The sequence below is a fragment of the Bubalus kerabau genome, chromosome 7 (genome assembly GCF_029407905.1).
Source record: "Bubalus kerabau isolate K-KA32 ecotype Philippines breed swamp buffalo chromosome 7, PCC_UOA_SB_1v2, whole genome shotgun sequence".
NCBI classification, from domain to species: domain Eukaryota; kingdom Metazoa; phylum Chordata; class Mammalia; order Artiodactyla; family Bovidae; genus Bubalus; species Bubalus kerabau.
The window spans coordinates 23331758-23353191 of NC_073630.1; the positions used below are offsets into that span (position 1 = coordinate 23331758).

The 21434-nt window shown below is 36.5% G+C and overlaps 1 protein-coding gene across 1 annotated transcript in view; it reads left to right on the forward strand.

Moving 5' to 3' along the window:
* LOC129657389 (B-cell scaffold protein with ankyrin repeats-like) overlaps nt 1–21434 on the forward strand; it is a 70751-nt gene that overhangs the window by 21437 nt on the left and 27880 nt on the right. The window contains exon 2 of the mRNA XM_055587563.1: nt 18822–19220. Coding sequence (XP_055443538.1) covers nt 18822–19220 — 399 coding nt within the window. The remainder of the gene's footprint in view (nt 1–18821; nt 19221–21434) is intronic.

Below are 21434 nucleotides of genomic sequence, written 5' to 3' on the forward strand. Positions count from 1 at the left end.
CTAAGCCTGGTGCTAGGTGCCTTCTGCTTTCATTACATAAGGCTTGATTCCGTCCTAACCATTCAGAGGACAACAATATTTTGAAAGACAACTGATTTAGATGTGCACTCCCTGGAAAAGGCCATTAATATTATTTTATGCTCCCACTTTGTTCTAATCTCTGAGAACATGAACTATTTTTTAACCCTGGAAGGGAATTATTTTGAGGCCATTTTCTCCTACTGGTAAAAATTGGGTTGACATCAGGTTAGTTTGCCATGAAAAGAATGATATAGGATTGTTTTTAGGGGTGTTTTCTTATAAAATGTAGAACATTTAAAAAATATAGGACAGTGTAAGAAGAAAAATCATAGTGTATCATAGCCCTTCACTAAAAAGTATTGATAATATTTGTCTGGAATTGTGAGTTTGTGTGTACATTAGTAAAGCAGTTCACATTTTAATACATGGTTTTATATGTTCACTGTGGTTTGCCTATTAATTCATGATACATTTTTAGATTTTTTAATGTGAAACAGGGATTTTGTAAAATTTATATATTTTAGATGTGTAAGTTCAGTTCTGCATTTTGTTATATTTGTAGATTTATTGACATTTTATTCCCAAGATTGTATTTGTAATTAACCCTAGGATAAACTAGACTATTAAACCACAGGTCTTAATGAGATACTAAAATAAACTACCTTGTGTTAAGAGAATTTGTAAAAATGCATTCCTTTTTTCTAGTATTTAAGTCCCTTTAAGGGTAAGAATTGTGCTCCATGATCTTTATATTTTCTAAAGTCTGAATAATTGTTTTTATGATAATCATTAAATGATTTTCAAGTAAACATATGAAAAATATAAATGATTAGGGAATTGATATAGAGGTATTTTTAATCAACATTATGATAATTATGGACAGTTATGATAAATTATCATGTTGAATTTCAAAACATCCAATCTGAAAATTGAAGTGATGAGTGAGAACTAGGAAATGTTAGAGTAGTGAGGATCAGGATGATACAAAGGTAAGGCCAATGGCCTCTTAAATATGACTGTCCAGAAGTATTGAGAATTTCCAGTAAATGAAGATATGTTCCATCTCTGTCTGTATTTTGAAGTATCTGTTGATGATTTTTCAACTTTGCTAACAATGTTAAGCTACATCAAGATGTAGGAATGCCTCAAGTTCAAGTAGTAAAAATTTTAAATACTAATAGTATGTTACTTGTACATGCTTAGACAAAAAAAATATAAGGGAAAATTCAGTATTTGGATAGCTATCCCTTTCCAACATACTTCAGTTCAGTTCAGTTCAGTTGCTCAGTTGTGTCCGACTCTTTGCGACCCCATGAATCGCAGCATGCCAGGCCTCCCTGTCCATCACCAACTCCCGGAGTTCACCCAGACTCACGTCCATCGAGTCAGTGATGCCATCCAGCCATCTCATCCTCTGTTGTCCCCTTCTCCTCCTGCCCCCAATCCCTCCCAGCATCAGTCTTTTCCAATGAGTCAACTCTTCACATGAGGTGGCCAAAGTACTGAAGTTTCAGCTTTAGCATCATTCCTTCCAAAGAAATCCCAGGGCTCATCTCCTTCAGAATGGACTGGTTGGATCCCCTTGCAGTCCAAAGGACTCTCAAGAGTCTTCTCCAACACCACACTTCAAAAGCATCAATTCTTCGGTGCTCAGCCTTCTACAGTCCAACTCTCACATCCATACATGACCACAGGAAAAACCGTAGCCTTGACTAGATGAACCTTTGTTGGCAAAGTAATGTCTCTGCTTTTGAATATGCTATCTAGGTTGGTCATAACTTTCCTTCCAAGGAGTAAGCGTCTTTTAATCTCATGGCTGCAGTCACCATCTGCAGTGATTTTGGAGCACAAAAAAATAAAGTCTGACACTGTTTCCACTGTTTCCCCATCCATTTCCCATGAAGTGATGGGACCAGATGCCATGATCTTTGTTTTCTGAATGTTGAGCTTTAAGCCAACTTTTTCACTCTCCACTTTCACTTTCATCGAGAGGCTTTTGAGTTCCTCTTCACTTTCTGCCATAAGGGTGGTGTCATCTGCATATCTGAGGTTATTGATATTTCTCCCGGCAATCTTGATTCCAGCTTGTGTTTCTTCCAGCCCAGAATTTCTCATGATGTACTCTGCATATAAGTTAAATAAACAGGGTGACAATATACAGCCTTGACGAACTCCTTTTCCTATTTGGAACCAGTCTGTTGTTCCATGTCCAGTTCTAACTGTTGCTTCCTGACCTGCATACAGGTTTCTCAAGAGGCAGATCAGGTGGTCTGGTATTCCCATCTCTTTCAGAATTTTCCACAGTTTGTTGTGATCCAACATACTTAAGTGTAAGTAATTGAGCGATTAGAATCAAAAATAAAATAGATTACTAAAATTGTTTAAGATTAAATATAAAACATTTATTTTCATACATTCTTGATAACAGCTCTGTCTTTAACACTTTTATATGATATAGAGCTTCAGTTTTTAATGGACAGTATCCTGCACACTTTAATAAGAGAGAAGAAATACAGAAAAAATTGTAATAATTCTTTCTGGTTCTCCACATTCTGAAGTCATGTTCTTTGTCTAGACGTTCATATTTTTATAAGAATTTGTACATAGATTTTATAAACTTCCAAATGTCAGATATTAATTAACATAGTCCCATCAGGATTCCCCATTGTTTTATTATTTTAGTTTAGAAAACAGTTTAGAATTTAGTCTTGTACAAAATATTCAGTCAGTTCAGTTGCTCAGTTGTGTCCGACTCTTTGTGACCCCATGGACTGCAGCATGCCAGGCTTCCCTGTCCATCACCAACTCCAAGAGCTTGCTAAAACTCATCAGTCGGTGATGCCATCCAACCATTTCATATTCTGCCATCCCCTTCTCCTGCCTTCAATCTTTCCCAGCATCAGGGTCTTTTCCAAGGAGTCAGTTCTTCTCATCAGGTAGTCAAAGTATTGGAACTTCAGCTTCAGCATCAGTCCTTCAAATGACTATTCATGACTGATTTACTTTAGGATTAACTGGTTGGATCTCCTTGAAGTCCGAGGGACTCTCAAGAGTATTCTCCAACACCACAGTTCAAAAGCATCAATTCTTTGGCACTCAGCTTTCTTTATGGTCCGACTCTCCCATCCATACATGACTACTGGAAAAACTATAACTTTGACTAGGTGGACATTTGTCAGTAATGTAATGTCCCTGCTTTTTAATACATTGCTTATGTTTGTCATAGCATTTCTTCCAAGGAGCAAGAAGCATCTTTTAATTTCATGGCTGCAGTCACCATCTGCAGTGATTTTGCAGTCCAAGAAAATAAAGTCTGCCACTATTTCCATTGTTTCCCCATCTATTTACCATGACGTGATGGGAGCGGATGCCATGATCTTTGTATTTTGAATGTTGAATTTTAAGCCTGCTATTTCACTCTCCTCTTTCACCCTCATCAAGAGGCTCTTTAGTTCCTCTTTGCTTTCTTCCATAAGGGTGCTGTCATCTGCATATCTGAGGTGATTGATATTTCTCCTGGAAATCTTGATTCCTGCTTGTGCCTCATCCAGTCCAGCATTTCTCATGATGTACTCTGCATATAAGTTAAATCAGCAGGGTGACAACATAGAGCCTTGACATACTCCTTTCCCAATCTGAAACCACCCCGTTGTTCTATGTCCAATTCTAACTGTTGCTTCTTGTCCTGCATAGAGATTTCTCAGGAGGCAGGTAAGGTGGTCTGGTATTCCCATCTTTTTAAGAATTTTCTACAGTTTGTTGTGATCCACACAATCAAAGGCTTTGCCATAGTCAATAAAACAGAATTAGATGTTTTTTTGGAACTCTCTTGCTTTTTCAATGATCCATCAGATGTTGGCAATTTGACCTCTGGTTCCTCTGCCTTTTCTAAATCCACCTTGAATATCTGGAAGTTCATGGTTCACGTACTGTTGAAGCTTGGCTTGGAGAATTTTGAGCATTACTTTGCTAGCATGTGAGATGAGTGCAATTATGTCTTCTCAAGCTTAAAATTTTGTTTTTGACTAAAACTAAATTAAAATATTTTTCTTAAAACTGTAACCCTGTGAATAGGAAAAAAAACCCTCATAATATTCATATGAATGCATTTCTTCTTATTATTATGATTGTAATTCCAGTGTACATTACTTTGAAATGTGCCACATTTACAATCAAGTGTTAAGTTGTTACCTAATTAGACTCCAGGCTCCACTGTAACTGAATTGAAGATGGCTTGGTCAATGAATTCTTTCCTGCTCAGATTCAAACAAGACGAGCTTTTATTCAGTTGTTTAAATGGGAATGGAGAAGGAGGACTCGTGCTGTAAAGGTACCTCCTCCCCTAAGGGAGGGGAAGAGGGGTATTTTAAGGGGTAGAAGGCAGACAGGTCATCAGGGCTTTAGGAAAAGGGTGGACATTTCCTGGGGTAGCTGGAGGCAGCTGGGCATGCATAGGCTTCCAGGTTCCTTTACACAGGCAGACATTGTGCTCAGGAGAGCACAAAACCTGCTTTGGGCAGAGATCAGAGCATGGTAATGAAGCAAAGATAACTTTAGGTCATCTCCAGCTTTCACGTGCGCAGGCAGGTCCTGTGTTCGTCAGAGTTGGTTTGGGGTGGTTGACTGCTGTCTATCTCTCAGAGCATAGATCTCTCAAAATGCAGCTGCAGAGCATCTCTGCCAGACACCAGGTAGTTTTGAAACAAACACAGAGGTAAATCAGGGGAAGTGCCCTTCAGCTCTCAGGAGTTGGTATGGAAATACAGAGATAAATCAAGGCTGGGAAAGCGGTGATTTGAGCCTAATTTGCCCACTGTCTTGAATCTAGCCAGTTCAGTCTGGTTTTGTCACTGATCTTTGTGGCATCCATTGGTAAAACACATCTAGCCTATATGGCTAAAGACGGTTTCTGCCTCTGGGGCCTGAGCTACATAGCATTTAGTGACAAAGCCACTTTTCAGTAAAAACCTCAGGGACTTGTATTGAAGATGGAGGTGGGGATGGAACAGTAAATATCCTTCGTCCATGCATAAGTTGTTAAGCAGTTGAGATATAGGAGAAAAGAATAAAGTGGAGGGAAAATCAGATATTGTCTTTAGTATTCATAACGTTGGCATTGGCTAATGTAGTTTCTGTCTAACTTGCTTTTAGATAAGCCACAAAGAATACAAGGGCATTTGCATGGAAGGAAGTAACTTATAAGCACATGTTCCCAAGATATATTTCCTTAATTAGTAACCTAGTCTAGGTTAGTGAAATGAGCATATTTTTTTCTTTTTATTCTTTTACTTGAAGTAGATCCACAGTTTAAGCCTTTTCTTCAAAGTAAAGTGGACAATTAGATACTGCCCAAAGTTCTACAAACTGGGAGAATTTCCTTTCCCCATTCTCTCTGGGAACAACAATGAGTGGGCTGAAATGCAGCGATCACTTACCTTGAACTAGTGCCAGTATATTTTCAGACACAAGTCATGTAGTAATTTGTTTTAGCTTACTTACTATATGGGTGGTGGTGATGGGGATGGGGTTGAACAGTTCCAGAGACGTATATTTTTCACTTCCTACAATAATATCCTTCAGCCATTTGCTGCATATATGTATTGCCCACATACATCCCTGGCTTAAAATAAAAATCCCACAGGATAGCTCTGTAGGTCCACTGAAACTGTGATTAGATATATCCCCAAGCAAGGTGTTATTTATTATTACATCTAACTTCCTTAAGTTCCCTTTTACCAGTGTGCTATTGTGGCATTTGGGCTCCATAAAAATATTGTAAATTAATTAACCTCCAATTAAAATAAATAAATTTATACATAAAAAAAAGAAAAAAACTTCAAAGGAAAAAAAAATGATGGAGCATATGGCTGCAAGTCTCTGGGGGAATGCTTTGGAAAAGATTTCTTGTGTTGAAAGCATAGAAGAATCTTTCTCAGAGAAATCTGGGCTTCCCTAAGTCCAAAGGGTCTGAGACTGTAAACCAGATAGGAGGCTGTGAATCTCCACTATTGCAGCTTCGGTCAGTTTCTGCAGCAAACCTAGAGTTGTTTTGTTTAAAAAGGTGAAACTGAAGCTTCATAGGCTGTGCATATATTTCATTCCTAAGGACCTTCAGATCAATTAGTTACCATAACAGATCCTGTAGTGGAAAACACTTTGATTACTTAAATTGCCAGTAATGATGAAGTGTTGCCGTTTATTCTCTACCAGTCCAGACTTCATTATTCCCCCATTGACATCAAAACCTTCAGGTCAGCAGTCCCGTTTTCATCATTGTCTCTGGGCTACAGAGGACAGACATCACAGAGCTTTTCATGAGTGAATGTTTTAATGCTCACTGGAGGAAATGTCAGAATACTCTACAGCAAGGGTCAGCACACTATAGCCAGCAAGCGGAATCCAGCTGATGGGCTGTCTGTGTACAGCCTGTAAGGCAAGAATAGTTTTTACATTTTAAAGGGCTATAAGAAAGAAAAAAGTAAAGCAGGAGGAGTAAAAGAAGGAAGGGAGGGAGGGAGGAAGAAAGAGAGAGAAAGAAAAAGGTAAAAGAGGAAGAAAAGAAAAAAAAAGGAACAAAGAAAAATAATGAATGTATTGTGTGTGGCCCACACAGCCTAGAGTATTAACTAGCCCTTTACAAAAAAAAAAAAAAAAAAAAAAAAAAACCTTGCATGCTGACCTCTTCTTTCCATCATAGTAGGCAAATTCTAGCATTGTAGTCACGTTTATTGTAAGCCACCATGGAGTCCAGGCTTTGATTATACATCATAATTGGCTGCAAATGCCACTTAGGTACTTGAGATAACACATCACATTCTGCCTCCTATATGAGTGTAACTATTTTGATGAATTCAGTTGGATTTAATCCTCTGTTTTTCCCTCCTTGGTCTAATAACTTTTAAAATCCATTCCATAATACTTTCCAGGCTCATGCTGATATATATGGGTAAGGTCCTGTAATAATTGCTATGTTTGAAATAGTTTCTCTAGAATATTCCTTTCACTTATGGGATCTAACTTTAGTTATTGGTATTAGAGGCAGTCAGTGAGGGATGTTGGCATGGATACCGAGAAAAGTTGACATCACTGATGGGGCAGTTGCCTCAAAAGCTCTTGAAAACTTTTAATTTGATTCAATTTAATTTTTATTTACTTGTTCTTACAAGGAGCACAGATTCCCTTGGTTAAAAAAGATGCAGGGATATTTGGGAGCTAAAATTTTTAGCCTCATCTCTGCCCTAGTCTTTCTAGATCTCAAGTCTTAGGATTCCACAACTTTCTAAATAGTGCTTTTATATTAGTTTATGATTCTTGGACGATTTTGCCTACTACTGGAATTGTAGCTCTGTCTTTGTGTGAAAGCTTGCTCTCTAGAACAGAGAAGTCATAATACCAACTTGCTCCATCTCTGTAATCCCTGTTGCCACCATAGACACTTGATCTCCCAAAACTTTCTCCTCCACTGACAATCTATCCATTATACTACTATGCCATTATGGTGCTCCCTTGTGCCCTACATTTCCCGTGTACTATTTTCCCTTGATGAGAGGTTGCTTGTGTTCTCCATAATTATTGAGATTAACCCAATTCTAAAATCCATTTTATAGAGTCTATTTCCTGGACCACCCCTGATACCTGTATTTATTAGGATCCCAGCAAGAAACAGATGCCACTGTCAAATAATTCAACTGAAAAAATTTATTATGATGTGCAGGGAAGAACCCAAAGAGGGTTAGTGAACCATTTGAAGACTAAGAACAAATCTTTTACTAGGCCAGTGAGGGAAGTGGAGAAAAGATGATTGCCAGAGATGCATGAAAATTGAAACCACAGAAGAATCATAGACGAAAAAACAGCTCTGCCAAAATTAGAATGGGGGAGTGAGTGACAGGACCAATAAATAACCCTACTGTTCCTTTCTTTCCCCTTCTGGTGTTCTGATGGTGCTTTCCATTGGAGTGGGCTTGGGAGCCTGGGTGATGAAATCTATAGGGAAGGACTCATTTTTAAGTGTGAGTTGGAGAAATGAGAAACACCGAAGATATTGTATGAGCTGATACTACTCCCATATTTAATTGATTTTGATAATGTGTTTTATTTTAGGTAGTCAAATTCTCTGGAATCAGAATTTATCTTAAAATTTGCAGTATATCATATTTTATTTGATCACAGTATTCTTTTCTTAAAGGAATATCAAATAATGGGCTGTCTCGTGGTCAATGTCGTCCAATTCAGTAATCTATAGAGTAATGGCAATAAAAGGAGGGAAGGGATATGGACATTGCAGAAATAGAATTCCATCAATTTTTACTAAGTAAGTTTGAAACATTTTAAAACCTCACAGATCAAAAAAAAAAAAAACTCACAAATCTAGTACCTTTTATGTTTATAATTTTAAATAAACTATTATAAATTTGCATTAGCCATAAAGAGTGATAGAGATGGGAGTTGAATGAGATTTGCAGTTTATATATGAGGGGATAGGAGGTCTTTGCAAAATAATCCTGTAACTACACCATGCTTTCTTTACAGAAAAATTTCTCTTTCAAGGTTGTTCTGTGAAGCATAAAAGCACTTATTTGCATCTTAAAAGGAAAAAGAAAGGGGACAGTTCTGCATTTTTTGCTGGTAGCTGTTCCTCCCCATGTTGAAAAGTATTATCTTAAAGTGATATGTTGGTACCTTGCTGTATTTGAAAAGAAGAACTAAATTAACAACTATGTTTATAGAGATTTCTCCTGAAGAAGACGCTAAGAAATGGGCATGAGAGCAAGTAGTTTAAAGATTAGCCCGTGAAGCACTAGTAAGAGAATTGGGAATGTGAGACAAGAAAGGGGGAAAAGCAAATACTGTGTATATTAATAAGCAGAATAATGTGATGGGCAAGCCTAATTCAGTACCACTGGGAACCTTCTCGTTACTGTGTAGAACAAACATAAGAACTGTTGCACTGAAGGATGGGGAAGCTGACCTATTTACAAACTGACTTACATCCCTCATTGACTGAGGGTTGCCCCCAGCCCTCCATGCTCTAACTCCCCAGCACTTCCAAGCTGAGTAGGCACACAGAAGCTCTCTCAGATACAGAGGAATTCTTCAGAGGCACAGTAGAGGTTGGAAGTGGTCAGTGTGGTTAACAACTGAACATGAAGCTGAAGCTCCTGGGCCAGGAAGGTGTGGGATGCTACACAGAAATACACAGAAAATGCCTGGTACTTTTGAAAGTAAAAGTGAAGTCGCTCAGTAATGTCTGACTCTTTGCAACCCCATGGATGGTAGCCTACCAGACTCTGTGGTCCATGGGATTTTCCAGGCAAGAATACTAGAGTGGGCTGCCATTTCTTTCTCCAGGGGATCTTCCCAACCCAGGGATCAAACCCAGGTCTCCTGCATTGCAGACAGACGCTTTACTGTCTGAGCCACTAGGGAAGCTTTTGGCCACTATTAATAAGTGAAATTAACCAACTTTTGTGGAGGAGAAATATGAGTGATGGTGTATTTTGCTACCTTATTGCCTTTGGAAAATCCTTAGTTTTGTTCTCCTTTTGTACTAGAGTACAAATTAGAGTATAAGACCAATTCAGTTACCTATATAATTTGAATAATGATATACATTTGTGTATGATTAGATCATTCAAAAGCAGAGACATTACTTTGCCAACAAAGGTTCGTCTGGTCAAGGCTATGGTTTTTCCTGTGGCCATGTATGGATGTGAGAGTTGGACTGTGAAGAAGGCTGAGCGCCGAAGAATTGATGCTTTTGAACTGTGGTGTTGGAGAAGACTCTTGAGAGTCCCTTGGACTGCAAGGAGATCCAACCAGTCCATTCTGAAGGAGATCAGCCCTGGGATTTCTTTGGAAGGAATGATGCTAAAGCTGAAACTCCAGTACTTTGGCCACCTCATGCGAAGAGTTGACTCATTGGAAAAGACTCTGATGCTGGGAGGGATTGGGGGCAGGAGGAGAAGGGGACGCCAGAGGATGAGATGGCTGGATGGCATCACCGACTCGATGGACGTGAGTCTGGGTGAACTCCGGGAGTTGGTGATGGACAGGGAGGCCTGGCGTGCTGTGATTCATGGAGTCGCAAAGAGTCGGACACGACTGAGCGACTGATCTGATCTGATGATTAGATCAAGATTAATGTTCATGTCATTTCTAATAAGTGCGTGATGGCTCTAAGTTATTTCTTTGTGTATTTTTGTTTTCTTCTGCACTTTGGTTACCAGTTAGAAAACTGTAATATTGAAAAGATGCATCATTCAGTCTTTCTCCATTATACACAAACATGGGTAAGAGATGAGATCTTACTCAAAAAGAGGAAAATCTGCCATTTGAAGCTGTGCATATATAATAGGAAATATTTAGATTCATGATCAGTCTCTTTCTTTTGGCAATATGTAGTCTAATTTAATCTCATAGCAAAAGCAATTATTAATATCAGTTATTAGTACAAATTTTCTTCAAACTTGAAGATATGTTCAGTATTTTGTAAGAGAAATTAAAAAGGCATCATTATGGAATCTTAAGGGACACTTTATAATAAATTTAAGTATATTTTGTTCCTACCGTTGTAGTATAAGCTGGCATTTACTTTATGTTGCTAGACCTGAGATTTACATTTTAAATAATTTATTTGCAGACCATAATTGCTTCTTAAGTAGCAATTTCCCTTTATCTTGATGACACTTTACAGGAATGAACTTTCTATGTTTCTATATTTCAGGTTCATCCTTTATGATTTCATTTCACAGCCTATAAAATTTGGCCAACATTAATAACAATAACCCTCTTTAAATGGGCAGAATAATGATTTAGGTTTGATATAGTTCAAGTGCATAAAACGAAGTTCATTTCAAGGCTAGTAGGCTCCTCTTGAGAAATCATAGAGAACTGTTGTTGAGTCTGCAATTCAGTTGTTACTCAAGGATAGGCTTTTTTCTAGAATAAGGAAAAAGAAAGTCATGGCTGTGAAAGGCCTTTTAATTAACTTTTGTATTTTGACTCAACACAATTTTATACAAAAAGATTGGAAGGTAACTCAAAGACCATTTACTATCTTCCAGCCATGACAAGTTAATCAATGTGATCATCAGTAAAACAAAAATAACAAGGCCAACTCCATACTGTTTTATGAATAGTAAATGAAGCAATGCATGTTAAATGCTTAGAAACATAACTGGTTCATGAAACATCTCAATAAATAATATTTGATAAAATTAAAAAGCCTGAAATAATGAAATCCATAGGAAAGAGAGGGATTTAATGCTATTCTTAGTTTCTGAAAATTGGCAAACAGAGGTTACTAAGTACAAGTCAAATATAAATTTTAAAGGAAGGCACAATTTTAGCTTAAGAAAAAAATGGGCTCTAAGTGTTGAGAGAAACTTCCTGTCTAATTTCCTTGGGAAATTTTGAAAGATAGGTTATGATTGTCTCTAGAATTGATTTTCTATGGTTATCTCCCTACGGTACTGTGATATCCAACTATATAATGGGGCAGTATTCATTCTGTGCTTTAATACATCCTTATAGCTTGATCTATAATTTCAGTGATTTAAGTTCTAGTCAGGAAGGAAGTAATGTACATTCTTCACAGACATCCATACTCCTGTAGAGTTGGTTTATTTCCTCTTTTTTCCTTGATAGGAAACCAGGCTCCCAGTGAATTTCACATACTTTCCATATTTGATTTTAACTCATAATCTGCTTAATAGAGACTAATCTAGCTCATAGCACTACAGAGAATCTATTTTAACCTTTTAAATAATGTTATTGTGTCCTCTGCTATTAGAGGTTAAAAGTGCAGACTGTAGAGTCAGACCGCCTGTGCTGGAATCCTAATTCCAAAATCAAATTTAGTTTTCTCATCTGTAAAATAAGATAAGAATAATATTAGAGTAATTAGGGTAAGTTAATAGGGTAAATTTAGACGATTAAGTGAAATAACATATGTAAAACAGCAGGGGTCCTAGTATATATTAAGCACTTGATAATTTGTTATTAGTTTTATTTTTAATTATTCCAGAACTAAATGGCAACTTACTCTGGCCATGTGTAAGATAGGAAAATTCTTCCTCTACTGTTCCTCAAATATAGAAATGCTGAATTATAACACTATGTTTGTGTTTGTTTAATAAATATTTATTTAGCATTGAGGCTGGGTGAAACACTACATGGAGAAAAGCAGAATTATGCTGATGATTCATATAGAACTTGTGTATGATTCCCATATGTTTTCTGCCAGATGTTTTTTCTCATTCTGTGATATAAATGTATTTTAAAATATATTTATATACATTTGTTGAATATCCATTCAAGAAATTATGCTATGCATTGTGTAGGAATCTGTGAATTGAAAGAGGCAGCATCTTCCTTGGAGATGCTATGTATATCATGAGGAAAGACATAGATAAATCAATAAAGATACAATAACTCTCAAAGTCATTGTGTTATTAATTGCAATTTCAATGGTGTAGAAAATGCATATTATATCCAGAGGGAAAAAGATATTTATGGAATACAGCAGTTTTGGTGTTTTGTTCTTTGTGCTTAATACCTTAACAAATTAATTTTTAAGAATCATTGCATTGTTTTATAAAGTAATACAATTTTACTACAAAAATATTAGTGATATGGAAGAGTAACATAAAAGAAGTCATACATCTCTCAAAATTTACCTCTCATGTACAACTGTTGGTTGCTCACAGCCAATAGAATTATGCTATAGTTTGAGTTAGATGGGCAGGATTATTTAAAAGTGAGAACATAATCTATATGCTATTTTTAAATAAAATAATTTTGAATGACATGAAGTAATATAAAGTAAAATCAAAGAACATTAATCATCAGATAATTTTTTTTTACTCAGAACACTGTCAATGTCATTTACTATTAAGAAAACTGAAGTTACAAAAAATAGTGAAAGAATTGAGTCACTTTATACTCAAATTCAGTATTAAATGACTGAATTCTATGAAAGATTCAGTCATTAATACTTTATACTTTCTTCTCCTCAAATGCTCAGTTTTTCCATTCTATGGTCACTTCTATTTCATCAAGATTTTTAACATTTACATTTTGCAGTGCTATCCTAATCCTTATGATACTTAGTCTTTGACCTATAGGTACATGTATTCAAGTTACCATGTGTTCTTTTTATAAAGTTTTTACGTTTCCATTTTGCCTACTTTTGTTCTTCTATTTACTGGCTGGATTTTCTTCTTTATTTAAATTTTGATTATAGTTATACTTGAATATTGAACAATGATAAAACATCTCTAATAAAAATCAGTAATTCTTTGCTCTTCCCCTTGCCAGAAACAATTTCATCCCCTCCTCATTCAATACAGTTCAGTCACTCAGTCATGTCCGACTCTTTGCAACCCCATGGACTGCAGCATGCCAGGCTTCCCTGTCCATTACCAACTCCCAGAGCTTGCTCAAACTCATGTCCATCGAGTCGGTGATGCCATCCAACCATCTCTTCCTCTGTCATCCCTTTCTCCTCCTGCCTTCAATCTTCCCAGCATCAGGGTCTTTTCCAGTGAGTCAGTTCTTCGCATCAGGTGGCCAAAGTATTGGAGTTTCAGCTCTAGCATCAGTTCTTCCCATGAATATTCAGGACTGATTTCCTTTAGAATTGACTGATTGGATCTTCTTGCAGTCCAGGGGACTTTCAAGAGTCTTCTCCAGCACCACAGTTCAAATGCATCAATTCTTCAGTGCTCAGCTTTCTTTATGGTCCAACTCTCACATCTATACATAACTACTGGAAAAACCATAGCTTTGACTAGATGAACCTCTGTCAGTAATGTCTCTGCTTTTTAATATGCTGCCTAGGTTGCTCATGGCTACAGTCAGCATCTGCAGTGATTTTGGAGCCCCAAAAAATAAAGTCTGTCAGTGTTTCCACTGTTTCCCCATCTATTTGCCATGAAGTGATAGGGCCGGATGCCATAATCTTCATTTTTTGAATGTTGAGTTTTAGGCCAACTTCTTCTCTTTCCTCATGCACTTTCATCAAGAGGCTCTTTTGTTCCTCTTTGCTTTCTGCCATAAGGGTGGTGTCATCTGCATATCTGAAGTTATTGATTTTTCACCCAGCAATTTTGATTCCAGCTTGTGCTTCATCCAGCCCAGTATTTCTCATGATGTACTTTGCATATAAGTTAAATAGGAAGGGTGACAGCATATATCCTTGACATACTCCTTTGCCTATTTGGAACCAGTCTGTTGTTCCATGTCCAGTTCTTCCAGTTGCTTCTTGTCGTGCATAGATTTCTCAGGAGGCAGGTAAGGTGGTCTGGTATTCCCATCTTTTTAAGAATTTTCCACAGTTCATTGTGATCCACACAGTCAGAAGCTTTGGCGTAGTCAATAAAGCAGAAGTCCCTGTTTTTCGGAAACTCTCTTGCTTTTTCTATGATCCAGTGGATGTTGGCAATTTGATCTCTGGTTCCTCTGCCTTTTCTAAATCCAGCTTGAGTATCTGCAAGTTCATGGTTCTTGTACTGTTGAAGCCTGGCTTGGAAAATTTTGAGCATTACTTTGCTAGCGTGTGAGATGAGTGCAATTGTGCAATAATTTGAACATTCTTGGCATTGCCTTTCTTTGGGATTGGAATGAAAACTGACCTTTTCCAGTCCTGTGGCCACTGCTGAATTTTTCAGATTTTCTGGCATATTGAGTGCAGTACTTTCACAGCATCATCATTTAGGGCTTGAAATAGCTCAACTGGAATTCCATCACCTCCACTAGTTTTGTTCGTAGTGATGCTTCCTAAGGCCCACTTGACTTCGCATTCCAGGATGTCTGGCTCTAGGTGAGTGATCACACCATCATCTTTATCTGGATTGTGAAGATCTTTTTTGTGCAGTTCTTCTGTGTATTCTTGCCACCTCTTCTTAATATCGGTGTTTCTGTCAGGTCCATACTATTTCTGTCCTTTATCGATCCCATCTTTGCATGAAATGTTTCCTTGGTATCTCTAATTTTCTTGAGGAGTTCTCTAGTCTTTCCCATTCTATTGTTTTCCTCTATTTCTTTGCATTGATCACTGAGGAAGGCTTTCTTGTCTCTCCTTGCTATTCTTTGGAACTCTGCATTCAAATAGGTATATCTTTCCTTTTCTCCTTTGCCTTTGGCTTCTATTCTTTTCTCAGCTATTTGTAAGGCCTCCTCAGACTACCATTTTGCCTTTTTACATTTCTTTTTCTTGGGGATGGTCTTGCTCACTGCTTCCTGTACAATGTCACGAACCTCCATACATAGTTTTTCAGGCACCCTGTATATCAGATCTAATCCTTTGAATCTCATCCCCTCCTTGGGATCTCATACCCTCCTAGGAACCTCAAGAACTGTTAGTCTTCCAAATTCTTCTATTACTCTATTTCGTGTTTCCTCTATTATTTCTTAGTTTACTAATTCTATTACCTATTTTTTTCCTATAATATGCTAGATAAGGATTTCAATCTATTAGCCTTTGAGAGTCTTTCCTTATTCCCCAGTGCATTTAAATCACATCTTGAAGCTAAACCATTAGACATATTTTGCATTATTATGATTGTTTAGTCCATTTGAGGCTGCTTTAATACAATACCATAGACGTGGTGGCCTGAACAACGAACATTTATTTCTCATAGTTCTGGAAGCTAGAAGTCCAAAGTCAGGGCACCAGCAGGTCAAATCCTGGTGAGGTTGCTCTGCTGAGTTACAGATTGCTGATGTCTTTCTGTGATCTCACATGGCACGAGGGGCAAGGGAGCTCCTTGGAGCCTCCTTTATAAGTGCTCTAATTTCATTCATGAGGGCTGCATTCTCATGACCTCATCACCTCCTATTGGTCCACCTTCTAATTCCATCACACTGAGGGCTATCGTTTTAATATATGACTGTAGGGGAGGACATAAATATTCAATTCATAACAATGATTATATGCACATTTATACTATTAATCCAAATAGTACATAATGACCCTGGTTTCTTTTTTGTTTTGTTTTGCTGTGTTTTTCTGCTATTTATTTTACTTTTTTTGTAGTTTGCATGTAAAAGATTGTAATATATCTATCTTTAATTTTTTTCAAAATGTCCAATCAGAATTTTCAAACCATTAGCATTTTTCCTCAAATTTTCAAATATATGATACAATCTTACAATTGTTTTATTTTCTTTGGATCTCCCTCCTGAAATGCTCCATTCTTCTATTATAAGTCCCTATGCCTCTCAAACAGCTGCCATCCTGAAACTATTTCTTTTTCTCTTGGTATTTTAATTTACTTTTTTATTGTAATATAACTTACATTTCCAGTCTAAGATGTATAGATGAATAGATTTTTATGTAAGTGTACTTTGGGTAACAACCACTCAGATCAAGATATAGAACATTTTCAGAACCCCAGCATGTTCCCTCTTATCCGCTTCCATTCATTAATCCTACCTCAAATGTTTTGATCTGTATCACGGTGGGTTTTTGTTTGTTTGTTTTTTTCTGTTTTTTAACTTCATATAAACACTGTCATTCAGTATATACTTGTTTTTTCTTTCACTCAACATTACGTCTTTGGATTCATCCATTTGCGTTAGCCGTGATTCATTTTTATTGCTGTACAATATTCTATAGTATGAAGATACTATAAAATATTTTTGTAAGAGCTGTCTTATAATTTATCATAATGTGGCCTTGAAACTGCTCTGTAAAAAATATATCAACCCGATATTTTTCTCCTCCTGGATAACTTGCTTTTCTTTCCTGGATATATGAAGAGGTTTTATAATAATAGTTAAACCAAGAGAAATTTAATCAAGATATGTTTTCTCTAACAGTTTTTCCATGAAACTTGTTTCTTTTTCTTCCATATTTTAAAGATTTTAAAACTATATTTAAATTTTTTAATATGTCCTTTGTTCTCTTCTATTTCAGGTTTTTGGAGTATCTTTATATTCATTCAATGTTTTCCTTTTTTGGCTCTTATCCATATATATCAGATTTTTCATCAGTTCTTTAATTTTGTTCTCTATTTTTGTGTTTACTATGAAAATATAAAGCTTTACTTTGAGGCCAGAGATAAAATATTATCTATGTCTAATCTAGTCTGTACTTTTTCTGATTTATTTCCTGAGCAATGGTACTGCTTTGGCTTTTGATCTTTTTATCTATTTATTATACCCTTTCAAATGATTCTTTTAAAAATATCAAATCAACTTGTTTTTGACCTTAGGTTTTATTTAATTAATTTTTAATACTCTGAAGAACTTTTCTTGTGTTTTTCTTCCCTGCTTATCATTTCTCCTAGTTTTTTCATGTTGTGCTGCTTTCATTATTATGATGATCATATTATTATTGTTCATATTGTTGCCATCATCTCTTTCAATAACTACGAGTTTGTATTGCTAATCCTTTTATCTTGCTCATGATTCTCTTAGCTCAGTTTAGACTTTCTATTTGCTTAATACTGTCTGGGTAAATTATCCTTAAGCTCTCTTCCCTACTGGCTACTTTTTATTTTTCCATGCAAGCTATAGTTGGAGAGAGAATATCTATATTCCAGTCAGTTGTTACGGCGTGAGAGAAAAGAGGAGAAGGAAGATCTGTCAGTGTGACTCTCACATTGGAGGTAGTGGATTATAGTCTCTAATGAGACCTTTTCTGCAAGACCCCTCCCAGTGCTCAGGGATGCTCTTGATTTCCTGTGCACTTTGACTGGCTTCACTGCCTCACCTTGAGTCCTGACTTCTTCAGGATTCAGCCTTTCTTGCTTCTGCGGACGTCCCTGACCAGTTTCCAATTAGGGAAGAGATTCATGACCACCCTGACAGTTTGGTGGTTTATAAGTTTTTCCATCAGTTCTGGTTTTAGGGTAGGAGATAGATAGGACTAGCATTGCCTCAGTAGAACCTCCTATTTATTTCATCAACATTAGCTTTTTAGTTTCTGACATACTACTCCCTTTGTTTTTTATTATTGAATTTTTTTCAATTTTTTTTATTTTATTAGTTTTCTGGGCATGGAAATTCTATAATCTGCCTTGATGTACCCATCTTTACCTGGAAGAAGTATTTTTAAGTCCTCCAACATATATTCTCTTATTCTTTTCAGAATAATCTGATTCATGAGGTAGGGCTTATTAAAAAAAAAACAAAAAACTTTCATTTAGTTGGTGAAGAAACAATGACTGAAAGGAATTAAGTAGGTAAATCTAGTTAAAATTACATGGTTACTGGTAGAGCCATGCTTGGTAGCCCAGCATCCCTAATCCCCCAGAACAGTCTTTTCATTCTATCTCAAAGCCTCTCATTTACTTCAGTTGAGCTTCCTAGATTCACACTTGTGCAGTGAGGACAGTGTACACTTGCACAAAGCATGAACTCTGTGTTGCATCTGAAGAATTATTTTAATCCCATAGGGTTTCTTTGGGGATACTACAAATCATATTATTGCTCTCTAGTATAAACAAATTAAGGGCTTCCCAGGTGGCACTAGTGGTAAAGAACCTGCCTGACAATGCAGGAAATTAAGAGATGCAGGTTGAAACCCAGGGTTGGGAAGATGCCCTGGAGGAGGGCATGGCAACTCACTCTAGTATTCTTGCCTGGAGAATCTCATGGACAGAGAAGCCTGGTGGGCTGTGGTCCATAGGGTCGCAAAGAGTTGGATGCAACTGAAGCGACTTTGCATGCACACACATAAGCAAATTAACATATTCCATAAGAAGTATGTTTAATTCTTCAAGAACTGATAATATAATCTGCTTTTAGCCTGTCAATATGAGAAAAGTAATACATTATTTTCTCTTTTCCAGAAAATGCAAAAGACATCATCATGATATATGAAGGAGATGCTGAGGAATGGGCTCTGTACTTGAGCGAAGTTTTCTCACATGTTGTAAAAAAGGAAGCAACCCTTTTATATTGCTTGGAGAATTGCTCTCTTAGGGATTTGGAATTGCTGAATTTAAGCTCCTACAAGTGTAAACTTTTGATATTATCAAATAGCCTGCTTGAAAACCTATCTCCAAAGAAAGGTCAATTTCTGAAAAACATACTTCATTCACCAGAAAGTGTGGTCACTCTGCTGTGTGGGATGAAGAGTTCAGATCAACTCTACAAATTATTGAATATCTCTAGAAGCAGATGGGAGATCTCAACTGAGCAGGAGCCTGAAGAATACATCTCTGTAATTGAGAGTATCATATTTGGAGGTAGCGTTGCCAAATCTTGTTTGTTTTTGTTTGTTTATTTTTTTAATTAAAACTTTGAAAGTTTTTTTGAACCAATGAATATTTGACAGTGGAACTAAAGAAGAGAAAAAGGAAATCCAACTTTATTTAACAGTGTATTATACTTTCCTCAAAATTCATGAAGATTCTTAATTTTAGCTTTATTTCAGACAATGTTTATCAGTGGTTCAAAAAATTGTTTATAAACATATTCCTTAGGGCAGCTTGCAGGAGATCATACTTTGTAGAACAATATGCTAGGTTATATGTTAGTTTTTGTTTTAGTTTTCCTTTTTCTTATTTTTGGGAGGGGGGCTTTTTCCCACAAGACATAGATTCAATATTATTCTTATTTCAGGCATAATCTCTTGGCTTCTGTCTTTAAATGTTTGCTCTACCTTATTAATATGATTTTCTTTTTCAGAAATTCCTTTTATATGTGTGTTTGATTTATTTTATCTTAATATACAGTTTCTAATTATTTTTGATTCTTTATTAATATCAGTTTATTAATACTTAGCTTGTATTCATCATTTCAGTCCTTGCTACATTCTTATATTTTCTGTACTCTCTCTTCCCCTATACTATTTCAAATTTTTTCTTCATTTTTATATTGCTTTACTTCTTTCATTTTAACCTTTGGTTGAACACAGGAAGTTTGCAATGAATTTCTTGTTCTTATCTTCTTAACACCTTGATTTCTACATTGTATAATTGCTTCAAAAGGGTAATCATAATTTATTACATTTTAAAAATTCATGGAAAAGTGCTTGGTCACAATTTTCTACTTTTATGGCAATGAGGTTTTAGTATGTGATTCTTTATGTGCAGTTGTTTGCTCTTTCTCTCATAGCTACCTTCATATGGATCCTGTGCTGGACCAGTTTTTCTTTTGTATCACTGAATACAGTGAGTTTTTCCTTGGTCTAGCCAATGGAGACAGAGAATGTGGGTTTTGTTGTTTGTTCTTCCCCTCCCCCACAATGAAAGACTTGACTTTGTTTTCACAGACAGAGACTGCTTTCTACAGATTTGTCTTTTCTGTATAGTCTTCATTTAGCCTCACCTTTTCTGCTTTTTGGAACCAAAGCACTTCCACCTGAAACTGTTGCATCGTGCCTACAATATAGAAAGGCATGACCTCTAGACTTAGAGAAAGCTATGCTTGTTAGCTCTTTTTGAAATCTGATTTTGGAAACATTCTATTGACCTGGAGGTCTAAGAGGTCACTGTTTGCTCTTTGCAGTGAATAGGACATTTGCATAATTGTTTCTCATTCTCTATGTTTTGGGATGATTTGCAGTAATAAAAAAGGGAAAATGTTGACCCTACGCTATGATTTTCAAACTGGCAGTCCTCTAATATCTAATAATCTGTTACTTTTAATTTTTGTTTAGTATTCCCCAAGTACCTTTTGTATTTTTAGTTGAAAAGGAAAAATGTTGCAATTGGAAATGATAAAACATTTATTACAGTAAAATACACATAAGAACATAAGATGCAAGTAAGTTTATGCTTATTGTCTCCTCTGATACAGAGGAACACTAAAAATTTGTGGCAAAATTTTGAGTGGTTTTCCACACCCATTATTTTTACTTCCTTGAAGAATTCAAATTGTATTGGCCACTTATATTATGATATCACTATTGTGTAAAAATATCTGGGCATATCTTATTGTTGTTTTAGTTGTTTTGTTTTATGATGAGTACCGTTGAGTGGCTATGTCAACTATATTTTCAAATTGTATTCCCATTGATATTTGATAGGAAAAAATTCTTATAGCTTATGGACAACATAGGACTATTTTTGAAGACATTGTTAGCTCTCATCTTCCCATATTCAGTTTTTACACTGATTTCTTAAAATAGCTTCAGTTGAGTTCAGTCGCTCAGTTGTGTCCGACTCTTTGCAACCCCATGAACCGCAGCATGCCAGGCCTCTCTGTCCATCACCAACTCCCAGAGTTCACCCAAATTCATGTCCATTGAGTCGGTGATGCCATCCAACCATCTCATCCTCTGTCGTCCCCTTCCTTCTGCCCTCAATCTTTCCCAGCATCAGGGTCTTTTCAAATGAGTCAGCTCTTTGCATCAGGTGGCCAAAGTATTGGAGTTTCAGCTTCAACATCAGTCCTTCCAATGAACACCTAGGACTGATCTCCTCCAGGATGGACTGGTTGGCTCTCCTTGCAGTCCA